This window comes from Rhopalosiphum padi, chromosome 4, assembly GCF_020882245.1.
Source record: "Rhopalosiphum padi isolate XX-2018 chromosome 4, ASM2088224v1, whole genome shotgun sequence".
NCBI lineage: Eukaryota > Metazoa > Arthropoda > Insecta > Hemiptera > Aphididae > Rhopalosiphum > Rhopalosiphum padi.
Genome location: NC_083600.1, coordinates 18,805,030 through 18,820,985, shown reverse-complemented (window position 1 = coordinate 18,820,985; position 15,956 = coordinate 18,805,030). Strand labels below are relative to the sequence as shown.

General features: G+C 24.2%; 1 protein-coding gene across 1 annotated transcript in view; it reads right to left on the bottom strand.

Annotated features, from left to right (window-relative positions):
* Positions 1-15,956, bottom strand: part of LOC132930785 (FMRFamide receptor-like) — a 71,848-nt gene that overhangs the window by 30,179 nt on the left and 25,713 nt on the right. Inside the window, exon 2 of the mRNA XM_060996830.1 lies at positions 5,999-6,335. Within this exon, the coding sequence (XP_060852813.1) occupies positions 5,999-6,329 (331 nt within the window). The 5' untranslated portion in view covers positions 6,330-6,335. The remainder of the gene's footprint in view (positions 1-5,998; positions 6,336-15,956) is intronic.

Genomic DNA, 15,956 nt, shown 5'->3' with positions numbered 1-15,956 from the left:
TAGTTACATAATGTAACTTACATTTAAAAACAATAAAATTATTTATTTAATTTATTCTGTGGTTATGTAGTAATATTATCTAATAATATATTATTTGATTGTCTGTAAGTGATAATAAAATTCAGATATTCTAAATATACTTAATAAGTAATAGTGTTTATATAATTTAATCGTGAGTATAGTTAGTATAATGGTATTAGTTAGTTATTAAATATTATTTAATATTAAATATAATATATTAATAAAGCTCTACAGATATAGCCTTAATGCCTAATATATAGGTAACAATTGAATATATACACAGATTGAATTTAATCTGTGTTATTTGTATAGCTATAAAGCTGTGAACCAACTAAAACATATTATATTATCATATTATTATGAATAGGTATTTTATTAATATATATATATATATATATAATATACTAGCATACCCGTCTCGGCTCCACCAAAGATTTTAATTAATAATAACTAATTATTTATTAACTTTATCGCACTAAATTTATGTCTAAAACCTTCTCTGTGATGTCTTCTTTAATTTAAAAAAACTGCACGACGATTGAATAAATAGTTTTGGAGTTTATCCCGAATATATAAACAAACGCTAATATTTTACATATTAGTATAGATTAATTAAATATGTAACTAATTCCATACTAACATTTAAGTATAAGCGAAACATTATACAGTGCCGGTCAAAGATATTATGGCGCCCTTAAAAATATAGCTTAAATATATAACAATTTATTATTATAAATAAATGGAATTATTACACACCGTTATTATTAAAAAATTTTTTTTACTAAAACATCATAAGTTTTTACAATTTTTTGAGCACCTACAAATGCGCTTCCGGCGCCACAATTCTGGAGGCGTCCAGTGCGACCGCCCAGTTCGCCCGTGCCTTGGGCCGCCGCTGACATAATGTACCAACGAACTTGTCTCTTCGAGTGATAAATGCTAACTAAACAGACACGCTAGTATAATATATAACAATATTAGTACCTAATATATAAACCTATGATAAGAAAATTGTTGAAATAACATGGTACGGAAAGCATTTTACTTATCGGAACAATTATTCATACCTACTCGCCGATAAAACACATACAAAAGAAAAAAGGTCAGGTTACAGGTAGCTGGAAACCCGCGGGCCACCGTAATAATATATATAGGTATACAATTTATACGTTTATTTTAATTAATAATAACTAATTATTTATTAATTTTAACGGACTAAATTTATGCCTATGTCATTCTCTGTGATGTCTTCTTTAATTTCAAAAAATTGCACGACGATTGAATAAATAGTTTTGGAGTTTATCCCGAATATATAAACAAACGCTATCATTTTATATATTAGTATAGATAATATACTATAATAGTTATAAAGATAATAGTTGTTTTATGTTTAAATAATACTTATAAATAAAAAAAGAAATAAAGAAATTTATTTATATAAAAATAAAACACATGGTGGAATCATTATTTTTCATTATTTTAACAATAATATTTTAAATATTTTTTGTTATACAGTTACACAGTACTAAGAGCCAACTATATGTGTAAATAAATCATTTTTGATTTATTGATACAAATGCACAATTATACCTAATATATTGTCTACCCAAAAAACAACTAGTTCATATATTATTAATATAATTTACTATAACAATAATTGTATTATATTCTTAATAATTATAGAAGTTAGTTGACTCAATATTTTTACCTATCTAATGTTTCTACAAATATTTTCAACGTAAATGTTATTGATGTTATTCCTACAATATTCTCTTAAGGACGTGAACAACATATTATTACAATATGTTTTAAATGTTATTTTTAAATATACGTTTGTTCATAAAATATAAGCATATTATTGCCAAAATATATTTAAACTAAATATTTCCAAGAACACAAGGAAAACATATGTCTACAATATAAATATTTTCTAATTGCTAGCTGACCATCTGGGTATGACTAGTGCAATCGATATTTACAATAAAAATAATTCACATTTCTAAATAAAATATGTAACTAAAACCTATATTTGATAAATACATTTAACTATATTTTTATTGTTTATTACCACTCTACTTTTTAAATTAGAAATTTAAATATATATTTTACTATTTTAAACTTATTTTGAATTAATAATTTTAATTTAACCTGTCGAAAGTCAAACTTTACATTAATATTGTATTCATAAGTAAAAATAATAAATTTTTAATAGTTTATAACTTAAGAATGTTTGATACAATTTTGTACTTATAAGTTTCTATACAATATAATATATATAAGTAAGTACCTCATTCTCGTTTTATTTTAAAATCCTATTAAATTTGTTTTTAGTCTTCAAAGGCTTTACTAAATCTTTTAGTGTAAAATAACATTTTAAAGTATGGGAAAAATAGGATGATATTATAAAAAAAAATATATAGAAAAGCTTTTAAAATTTAAGATTTTGAGTAAATAAATCTATTATAGCAATTAGTTGTATAATGTGATATTCATTACTTGTGATCTTTTCATGAATAACTAGTAAACTTAAACTCCGTTATATTATTACATCTCTCAGAATATGCTAATATAGTTTTGTAGTAGTAATTGAAGTCGAAATCTCAACGTTTCCAATCATGGACACAATCTCGGGACTATCGCGAAGAATAAATTTAAGTCATTGTATTTTTTTATAATAATATTATATATATTTCATCTTATATAATCACATTTTAATTTAATGTAAATCGTTATTCCATGATGTTGTGACAATAAACGAATAAAAGAAAAAATTCAATTAAGATTAAAACAATTTGATATTTGGTTTTTATTATTATTTTTAGTATACATTTTGTTGTTGTTTAAGACAATGCATAATGATAATATTTATATTTTAATACAAAATATAAATGTTTAGTTATTTACTTTAATATTGAAATTTGTTTGAAAATAAAGCAGGTACTGCTCTATAAAAATGACCTTTCATAAATAATACAACAATCTTGTTGATATTTAAAAAAATACCAAGTAAATAATATATATGTAATTTTAATAAACTAGTTATAGCTTATATTAAAGTACCATATTGTATAAATTTGAAAATTTGAACTTCATCATAAGTGTAAAAAAAACTTTTTGGTTTCATAATATTTCACTGTCTATATATTTAAAGTAACTTCAGACAAACTGTGGAGAAGCTCGACAAAAGGAATGGTTTTAAGTACGACTATGTTTAAACAATTAAACTATTTCGATTAATCTTACAAGTTACAATTTAATAATAAATTAACGGGATCTTTCTTCGTGTGTGTCAACAAAATCAATAAATTGTAGTTTTGTTTAATGGAACTAATACAAAGTTGTCTGTGTTTAAAATTAAATATATTTTCAAAAATGACATCTTATAAATGCTTATTAAAAATAAAGTTTTTAAGCGCTTGCTAACATTATTATTTTTTAAATTTTAGCATTTTAAAAACAAATACTTCAAAAATAATTATAAATCATAATACAACACTAAACATGTTATTATTTTTGAAAAGTAATCATTTTTATAATAACAATAATATATCATTAGATCTAAAAAAATGTCTAATTTACCATCAAATAAAATGTGATAAATATTTTTTAATACTGATCGTATAATTAAATGTTTAAATTAAATAATATTATGAATAATTATGTTAATGTATTAAATTACTTTATTAACATTATCCAAATTTAAAATATTTTTAGTAGTCGTTGAAGTTAATTAATTGTTATCGTATAAAAATTCCCATCAACATTTTAAAAATAATATTTAATTTATTACAGTGAAATTACAATGCAATAATCAAAAATAAAAGATCAAATTAATAGGAGTTACTTCGGCAATAATAATAATAATTATGTTATGGTCGTGTGGTCGTATGTAAGAATTTAAATTATGTAATATGATATTACCAAGTTCGTGCTAATGCTTATAGTATGCGTATTTTCAGTTTATAATGTTTTTATTTCACATTGAAATATATAAATATTTCTATTTCATATGAAATTATGAACCTCACACTATATACAATTTTTATATTTTATTACATTCATGTCGTGTACAAAGCATACAGTACGTTTCTATTTCAGAGAAAGTAATTTTAGTACTTCGAGATGTTTCTCTTTATAAATACTATTTACTGGCATTTCCCTTGAGGATACTTCAAAACGCCAGAATATTGCTAGTGTTAATTGTTTCACAGTCGGCTTTAGCGAAATAGCGGAATCACTGTATAAAAGCACATTGATACTTCTGTTGAGTCGTCCACGTACAGACATTTTCACTGCGTGTGTTACAATAAGATGTGTCCATTTATTTTCACACCTTTATTGCTTACGACTTACACGATTTATTGTACTCAACGACTTGCATCTCCATTAGAGAAGTCTCTTAAAAGGGTATGCGGTTGTTCCCTCGAGTCCATATGCCAAGGCCTATTCATTTTGTTTTTCCATATAAAAAAAAATCACGAAGGGTCAAGTCTTTATTCAAGATTCATCGTCAATAGACGTGTTGATTAAGCGCGTGACTGGTACCGAAATATCGACAAATATGTCTCTTTTCTACTACGGTCTGCACATACAAAAGAGGTGTGTTACTGGAAAAAAATTAATAATATTTATTTTATTTCATTTTTTTTTTGATGGTTTGGGTCTTTTGTTGAATATTATTCGAAACCTCGATCCAAAAGAACCCAATCGAACTTTCCATAGTATACCCGCGACAGAAAATAATGAGCTTACGAACTTTTTGAACGAAAGTTTCAGTTTGTCCGGCTTCCAATTTTTCGGTAAATTAAACAATGCGCAGAAATCATCTCTTCTATCCTCTTATCCATACAGACCATACGTCATACAATTTATCCATGATACTCATATTATAATGTAATGTAGTAAGCGCTTTAGGCAACTTCATCCCAAGAGACCATACGGTATTGAAAATAATATTCCTTTTGTATATCCCCATTCGTGGATAAAGTACACGAATTCATTTAACGGTTAAGATAACATTTAATAATTAAATTTCCACCTTACTTACTATACTATACGTATATTATTCTACACTTTTTATTACCTACGCTGCGGATCATGATACCGAATACTAATTATTTTAAATGTACACACACAGTTTATTATACATAATTTAATATTAAATTTATATTATATACTAACTTCACCGGGTAGATAATAATTGCTTAGAAATAAAAAAATTAATCATAAAAAACTTAACAGATAGCACCAACACTTTTAACCGCTTAGCTTTAGAGAAAATGATTTAGGTCAGTAGTATACATAGTCTATATATTCTCATTTGAAAAATTATCTACAATGTATAATAAAACCGCATGGAAATCGAGTCTGTAGTTTTGGTAATTATTCAAGCTCTACATACATATATAAAACGATTGCCTCACAGTGTTTGTTCTCGTAAATATAACCTCTGGTCAACCATATATATAGATACATTCTACATAATATACCCGCCTTCAGCCTTAATTTTAAAGTTTACCTAACTATTTGAATACTTAATGTTAATTAGTAATTCAATTAAAATTAGTCCTGTAAATTACCTAAGCGTTTTTTTAAGAAATACGAAAGCACATATTTTAAATAATTAATTTTTAGTTTTTGATTGACTTAATGAATAGTTAGGTTGAGTATACTGTACCAAGTTTACTAACTGTACCAAATTTATTAGAAAACTATTTCTAAACTTTAACTTTAGAGGAGAACAATATAAAAATTATATTTTACGTATATTTTATGTAGGAAGTATTTAAGGATAATACAATATAATAATATAATAATAATAAATGCTCAATGAATATAATGTATACGGTACAGTAAAAACATATTAGAAAACAAGAATGTTCCTTAGTGAACGCTCTGATATACATATAAGTATAAAATAAGTGATTTGATTTTCAGTTATTTCATAAAATAATTTATAGGAAGAGTATATACTTACTTGCAGCGTCGGTAAGCCACAGTCCGTAAGGATACCATTTCCAATAAATGTAGTAATCGGCTTCAACGATCCACGGATAGTTCTCAAAAGATATGGTAAACACAAATAGCAAGTAAAACAAGTCGGATACAGCCAGGGCAGTCAGATACGTGCTGGTAGAGCTTTTCATCGGTTCTCTGGTAAGTACAACTACGGATAGCATGTTACCCACCACGCCCACAGCCACAACGGCTGGCAGCAGTGCCTGTTGCGCCCAAAAGTGAACTGCTTTCCGGAAGTAACAATACTTCTGATCTTGAACGATTAATTCCGCGCAATTCTCCATAGTCATTGGGGTCTGAAAAAGAAAATTATAGTATCATACAATTTTTAAATCCTGGAATCGGCAATATTTAAAGGAAAATTTTTTTATAACAATATTAATATCATATTACACTTTTTATCACACGGCGTCATAGATAGGCAATTAAGGTACATTTATTCATTTTTTCAGTATTTTATCAACACAATAATCGTATTATTATAGATTATTGAATAAAAAAAAAAACGCGTTCGCATAAAAATGGATGCATTTATTACATAAATGTATTCAGAGTAAATAGATAAAAAAAAATAATGCTGTATTAAATTATCGACAGTATACATGTAATTTATCAATCTAAATAGAAATACTGGAATCGTCAATATAAAATTATTAATAGAAGATATCAAACGATTGATGAGTATGACAACCATTTACAAATATTCCATTAAATGTAGTTAAGTCTTAGATTAGTATTTTAATTAATTATTTTTAAAGTGTTACTTTTTATGATTTTACAATATAATTTTATTTTCAAAAACAATTATTCTATTTTGTAGTTATTATTGTGATCTCCATATACTGAATATTAAGCTATTTACAACATATCATATATCCGATAAAATGTTTTCTAATAGATACTATAATAGTATTTAAGTATTTAAAATGTTTATAAATATACTTCAAATAATATATTTTCTACGACTTTATTTTTAGTTATATTTATTATACAATCACTATCGAAAATACACCAGAAAATTGTGTATCATTTATGTCTTTATATAATGCTTTGTCTTGTTCGAAATCTTCTAGATATACATTTGTTGGTGCTTACTACGTTCAGGTACCGAATCGTTTTCATCAAATGCCGTCAGAAGGAATTTGGATATTGTGACAATAGATATTTTACATACCGAAAATAGGGTCGATTTGATGCTTTAGCTAAAACTTGTTTAGGGGTTAAAGGGTTAGCGATAAAAAATATGAGATCTAAAAGATGTTTATTCTTGTCAAAAGGAATAAACTTTAAGGTGCGTGCCACTTTTGTAACCATCACTTTAAACGGATTATCGAGCATCTGACGGAATTTCAATCGATTTTATTTTCTTTGGTCTTCGAAGAATAGACTAAACCTAACATCTGAGACACTAAGCCTAACATCATTTTCTAGGATAAAAGCCTATTCATATTATGTATACAAGATGTAACATATTATATTAATATAATTCATTGGTCAATGTTTTTTTTTACACATTACACTAAAGTTTGATTTTTATAATGCAATTATTTTTATTAGAGCATTATTGTATACATGTTTAAAAACGGTTTATAAATATTTTATTTTTAAGTTAAATATAAAAATAAAATTATTATTAATTAATAAAATTAATTCAATACGCTTCTTATAATAGTTAAAAAAAATAATCACTTATATTATTCGTAGTATAAACAAATTAAAAATTATTGGTGTGTTATTTTTGTATTTATTAGATTTATTTTAGTAAGATAATCTGAAAATTCATTACTACCATTCCTAATCACATACTTATGTAAAATCGGATTTCCTGCGTTAGTAGTCATTAAAACAGAGTATATAAATCGCCTTGACGCTCAAAATTATATGCGATGTACACATTCAATGAATATACATCCAAACGTATAAGAACTTTTGGAGAGTGTTCCGCACCAAGGCTGTTATTAATTATATTAATTTTAAAACAAATAATAAATACATTTTTGTTATACCTATTGTAAATTATGTATATTGATCAGTTTTATATTTTTATTTTTTTTTAAATTTATTTTATTTAGGTATTCAAGAATAGATAAATTTACCTAGCTACCAATTTGTTATTAATAAATGAAAGTTGTGTTTACATTTAAAATTTTTTTTCTTTTTTTTTTGGTGGGGGGGGGGGGGGTGGTTGCCAAAAGTTAAATTTAAAATTTTGACCTGTTAGATTCACGCTCATAAAATGTTGGGAACCGCTGTGATACACCATTTCAGCTCATAATCGTTTTTGATATTCAATTATTTACTATCGGAAACATATTATTTAACACATAGATACAATACAACAGTAAACTTAAAGGCGAGTTATTAAGTTACTAGTTATTCAAAGGTTACTACTATTCAGTAGAGTAATTTCTCTGGTTGTTTTAATCATATTTTCTATTAATTGAGAAAATTATGAAAACTATCGAGAAATTCGAAAAATCACCATCCATAAAAATACCATAGTAAAAAATCATATTTTTATTATCACTTAATAATTATAAATAAATAATAAGTACATGAACGATTATTAATTCCAACAATAATAACTTGAAATAAATATTAATATTATACTATTGATTTTATTTTAATATTGCGGTTGCTTGAACAAGAATACGTTTATTAATTGTTTATCAATCGTATGTGGCGTACCTAATACTCAGGTTTAGAAGATAATCACGCGTTTAATTATAGTTTGGGTTTGAAAGCACTGGAATACATTAGAGCATTATTCGTGTTGAAGTTGTGAGTTGTCGCAATAACATAGGTACTCCAATATAACTCTGACCAATGAATCCGCAGTATACGCCTTTCTTAGTGTTCGAGTCCAACAGACCATTAAGAATAGACAAATTTAATTCTAAGATTGTAGATGTTCGAGTAAATTAATTTCCTTAACGATTGACGTCCGTGGTTATTATTTTTTTTTTAATTAAATGCTACGTTATTTCCGTGACTAATTGAGAAATCTCAAAATTGTGTCATCCTAGATAAAACCGAGAAAATCTATCACTATTATCGTGTTTTTTAATATCCCTATACACGGCATACACTTAAATTTAATTTGGGCTAAAGATAATTTTTTTTATCACATTTAATTTATGACTATGTATAATGTAATTTTTATATTTCCGTACTATGCGTGGTATTCTATGATTATGCGTAATATCGTTGATATAACTAAATAAGTAATTGTTTTTTTAAAGATAATATGTTATCATTACCTTACTGTAGATTATACCTACGTCCTATATATATATTACTATTTACTATATAATATTATATTATTGAACATTGGATAGTGTATATTCCTGAAAAATCTTCATAATTTCGTAACGTAACGTCCAACGAATATGAAATTATGATGTGCATGTTTTAGATACAAAAACACGAGCATTTTGAATGTGGTAGTTGTATTATATCTTGTTTTAATATTAATAAACCACAATCAACGTGAATGTAAGACATATAACTCAATTTTGGAATATATTTAGTTAATGAGATTATAATATGACCTCGGGATACAAAAAACACAGTATAATATTTATTATTTAAATACAAACAAATAAACTATGGTTGACAACGTGCTCTCGTATCATGCTTTTAATACACATAGCATATAATTAAATATTATTATATTATATTGTATTCAGTGATATTTATATTTAAATGTATGCAAAATATTCATTATATTTTAGATGATATAAAATACACTAACTGTGTAAGTCTATGTGATAAAAATGTTAATTCAATGATTAGTTTCGGTTAAAAACAATAATAATATCATTGTATAAAAGTTAACTATAGAAAATATATTATACAATTTGAAAGTTTGAGAGTATTTATGAACTCTGAACGTTTCAAAATGAGATTGATACCAATTTGAGATTTTGGGTCTTTGAAAATATAATATGGTGGGATTAAATTAACGCTACCCATCAGTGATAATGAGTTTGGAGTATAAACTTTTAATATGAATAATTACATAATAATATAGAATAAAATGGAATAATACAAACAATGTATGAAAGTGATGTTTTTTGTAATTTATGATTAGTTTTAATTAATGGGTATATAGTCAAAAAAATTAAATTAAGATATGTTAAAAGACAATTTTGAATAATATATGACTTTTTAATATATTTTATACTTGCCTATTATAAATAATTAATATTCTACTTTTTATAAGTTTAAATGTGATAAATTAATTTCTCGTTATCACCCGCCACTGTTATACTGGCAATTAAATATTTTATAATTGTTTTTGATGTTATTAAATATTAAAGATAATTATTGAAAGTTAATTGGAATAACTAAAATATATATAAATAATCGCATAATGTTATTAAATAATAAAAGTTATTAGAAGTATTATAAAAAAATTACAATCCGTATACAAATAGAATACAGTTAGTAATTGTGTTGAAATTTTTTTTAAATTTAATGTACAGCATAAGGGAGGGAGTGTCTATTGACACTATTTCCAATACAAACTCAATTTAGTAATAAAATCACGTAACCTTTTCCGTTTGAGGTGATAGCACTGATAGCGAGGGTTGTCAGGTAGTGTGGTAGATAGGTTGGCAATAATAGTATAAGAGTGATTTAAGACGTTTTTGTTGAATTTATTATAATTATAGGATTCCAGTGTGAATATCGTGGGACGTTGAGATCATGATGCGATGATCTGTTACTGACATGCCGTGTGGCATTAGTGTGGATATTAAAAATAATAGTGATCGATATTACTGTGGAATCTTTAAAATTTAAAACAAACAACATTGTAAGGATTAAGTAAATAGTAATGGTAATATTTATTCATATTATGGAATAATTAATAGGAAAGTATAAAAACACAGTGGTATAATACACGCATCTATTAAAAATTAAATATCGATGTTCTCATGTTCTTGGTGTTTAAACGAATACCTAGGCACTATTATTTTGCGTTCTTAGTCTTACAAATTCACGCAATTCACGCAGTAACTTCTAGAGTTACAAAAGTTTACACAAGGAAAACTCATTTTAAGCTTTTGTTAGTGCATATTGTTTCTATACGCACTCAAAAAGTTGTCTTTATTGACATTGTATGTAATGGTTTTTGTTAGTAATCTTAGCCTAGAATCTAATATTGATAAGACAGAATAAATAAAAAATTTTTAAGAAATTCAATAGGTAGATAATATTATAGTAATATATGGAACAGAAAACAATTTAAAGTATAAGTATTTAGTTCAGAACAAACAAATATTATCTATGATCCATTACCAAAATATTGATACTTATATAATATCATATTATATTTTATATTAAACTGATTTTATCGAAAAGAAAAATTATGTAATATTGACCTTTAATTGGTGAATATTTCCTGTATATCTCTCGAAAAGAAAAACTCTATGCTTACTATATGCACCGCTGTATAGCATAAATCGTAATTAAAATGTAATACTACCACCTTTTTATTTTCAAACAATTTAATTATTAATATATTATAGTAATAAGTGCTATGTTTATGACACTGACACACTGTAACTAATTATCTTATTATAATTGCTATTTAGATATTTTAAAGTGCAACGTCAGGATTTTTAGCTGTTAAATTTTATCAAAATGGTTCTTTTTTTTATATTCTTTAACATGTTATAAATAATTTGACTCTAGATAATTTATATTATACACTGTTATTGTTCTATTTATAGTTATTAAATATTTAAATGTGTATGTCACAAGTTTTATTTATAGTACAATAATATATTATGAATTATATATTGTATTTTTATCAAAGATTAATGGCAATGGTTTGGAAAAGTTGTTATTAACAATATTATATGACTTTTTTAATGACATAAAAATAACATTAACAATTACATTTTATGTTATTTTTTTTTTATTTTTAGTTAGTGATTTAAATAAGATTTAATATAGATATATATTATATATACATATATCTGTATATCAAAACTTATTTTAATATAAATTGCAGTTGTTGATTATTTACTGAAATAATATACCATTTAAATTTGTAACTTTTAATGTATTAAATAATAATTAAAAATGCAATTATTTATTTTTAGTTACGTTTATTTTTTTATTTTTTTTTTTAAACATTATTGTAGTTTTTGTGAACAGTAAATGTGAAACTAACCCAATTCTACAACTTTAATACCGTACCATTATATTATTCTGATTTTTGTTTTGCACGTCATGTAAAACTATACCGTGTAAAGAAACTAAATCTATAAAAAAAAATAAAAAACAAACCAAAGCCGATATATTCAAAATCATAATGACTTACGCTCGACTTAGCATTGAAATGCATAAAGGAAAAATTGATTGAAAAAATTTACATATTTTTCCAGTGGAAGGAACACGACTATTTTGGTTTTGGATATTGGAATGTTGTTATATAGAATTAAGATCTACAGTATGACCATGACAAAAACGATTGGTTGAAAAACATATACTCGTTAAGTTTTGTTCATTGCAAGTTATCATTACATTGTACCTGTTAAATTATTCATTTAATATATATAAAAATACACTTTATTACACTATTAATAGTGAAGATATGATACATGTACAGTAAGACTATTGTTAACCAAAAATAGACTAAAAATATTAATTAAAAACCGTTCACATCATTGTAATAACTAACGAACAGCTTTTCCATTATATGTAATTTGTGATGTGAATACATTATTAAGTTATTTAAAATTAGCGTACTTAACTATACAATATGCATATTATTATTTAAAAGTTATTATGTTATTATCAAAGAATAATATTTATAATGATTCATCTAATATTTTTATCTCATTTTTCTTTTAATAATTAATTTATTTAAACCTTAAATTTTAATGTTTTTAAATACACTTGAAATTGAAAATTATAAAATTATTGATATTTCTGTACTACATAAGAAGTGTTTGTGAAAACTTATGTTTTTTCAATGGGAACTTTTATTCATGATAAATACTTTAGTAATGCCTAATTCTAAATTCAAATAAGTAGTTTTTTAGTCATTAAAATGTCTATTTTAAATATAATAGTCTTTAATAATGGTTTTCTTAAAATATTAAATAAAGAGTAATACAAGATATAGTATTTATTATATTTTTAAACATCAAACGATGAATAACTGTATTTTAATGATTGATTAATAAGAATAAAAAAAAAAAAAAATTTATTTTAAAACATTTCAACCATTGAATGACAAATAATTTCATATAAAATCAATTTACAAATATATAGTCGTAATTTACGCATTAACCTGATTTGTTACTCTGTGACCACTATGTTTATTCACTAGTTAAAATGAGACAGAAATGACAGCAATTTAACAAACCAAACAAATATTTCAATGGTAATTCAAAGCTATTATTTAACAAAACATAGTTACAAAAGTAGCATACGCATATGACTGAAAGTCTGTAAAAACCAATTAATAAATACAATGAATAATGAAATATTTGTATAATCTACAAATAATGATAATAATACTTCAATACGTGTGTTTTTAATATATCTATACAGTTTAGTAATTGCTATACTTTATGAATACACTCAATTTTGCACAAAGGTAGAAACAGTATTGTAATAATATACATATGATTACTATAAGAACTAATTATACTCTTTAATTTAACTACATTTTTCAATTAAAGATTAAAAATTAAATTCATACAAAATAATAAAAGTCCACTAATTAAAAATTACAAGGCTATACATACAATAATAAATATGTATTTATACCTTTAATTATATAATGAAATTAGATATAAAAGTAAAATACATTCAAACGAAAATTTGTACTAAAAATATTAGAAATAAGGTTTGACATACATAGAAAATTCGATTAAATTCAAGTATAACGCTTCAAATATTTTTTTTAATAATATAATCTCGGGCAGGACTACATATAATGAAATTCGTTTAAGAATTTTTTTTTTTAAAATTCAGTTTGAAAGTATCGTTTTATATTTTTAGTTAAAGCATAAATATATTAAAGAAATTAAGAAAACCACTAACAAATTGATTAATATTTCTTTAATATGTTTAAATACAAGCAATAATAAATATGTGTCTTTAAAAAACATTGGAAAAATTGACCTTATTTTGTTGTAAAATACTGAACTTTATATATAAATAGCTCAACTGAAGTATATAAAGTATATGAGTAAATAGTATATATTATATAGATCAAAGTTTAAACTTATAAAAGTTCAAAAATAATGATAGAGTAACTTATATAGTAGGTATATAGATACTATTTCAATTTTTAAAAATGTTTTCCTTTGTTGTATAACCATTAATAGGTGCCGAGAAAAAAAAAACGATTATTTACCAATTTCTTTGTATTTTTTAGTTTTTCTCTATTTATTGTCTAGATAATTTTTTAGTATTAATAATATTTATTTGTTATTGACAATATTTATACCATGACCAATTTTAAAAAAACTTCTTAGACGGTATTAAAAATATACTTAAAATATGTTATTTGCGGGTATTACACATTTTATTTGTATATTTTTTGTATATGTACATCACATTAGTTCCCAATGATTTGTTTAAGATTTAAATAAACAATTTTTTCGGAGAGAAAAATAGGAGAAAAACATTAGATATAGTTTTTAAATTTATGAAAATATTATTCTTTGATTAATTATAAAAACTATCACCAAAAAATAATAATAGATATGTATTCATTGATACGGAAAAAAAATTCTTATTTAAATGGATGAATGAATGAATTTTCAAGAAAGAATGTGAAAAAAAATCGTATAATGTACATTCAATAAATATTTTTGTTCGAGAGACAAATTGATGGTAAGAGACTGTGTAATCTTTCCGCAAAACGATGCTGCTATGAATATACATTAAATTCTTTGAGAAATACTATGGTTATACGTTCCTCGGTAAAATGTATGTCTTAGTAAAATATTCTACCTTGCAATTTAGAAATCTCCCTATAAACTCCCTATAAAAAGGTGTTGTGAGCAAACAAATATATACTACTTATTTTAATTGTGTATAATTAAATTGGTGATTAAAAACCAACGAAAATAAATCAGGTCTAATACATTTTGTTCTACATCCAATGCAATTTCCCAAACTTATACAATACCATACTATATATTTCGGTTTGGAACAAAAGTAAATATTTTTGAATAACTGAATATACGGTTTACACAGTTAAATCATGTTTGTTACAATATTATATTCCACATTAATCTCCAAAAATACATTTTCAATAAATAAAATATGTCTTCTGTTTCGATTTCTGAAAACCATAGCCTGTTACAGGCTAAAACATAATTGGATTATTGAAATAGTGATTTATTAAACTAATTATAAATAAATAACCAAATGAGGTTTTACCAATGGGTAACCTCTTATTTATGCCACTCACGACTATTCTAATTATACTTGTTTATAATCATTATTATTATACTTATTATACTAAATAATTATACAGATTGTGTTATTTTAATAATAAAAAAGTATTATACATTCATAACATAAAACTGTTATTCAAATAATATCACCTTATACATAATATATTATGTAGACATAATATGACGTGGAGGCTTGATATCCACCATCACACCACAATCACACCATTTAAATATCAACAAATATATGATACCTTTAAACTTTAAATACTATTTTTATCTTCCTCGAAAACTATAAGATAATAAATAGATTTAATAATAGATGCTATTGACTGTACCTGAAAATGGTATATCCTTATTTTTGTCATCATTAATTTATGATCCAGTAAATGTTGTTAAAAATAATATTATAGTTTATAGGTGATAATATCGTTTAAAATTAAACACATTTGCGTAATAATAATTTTATTTGTTATATAGACTTTT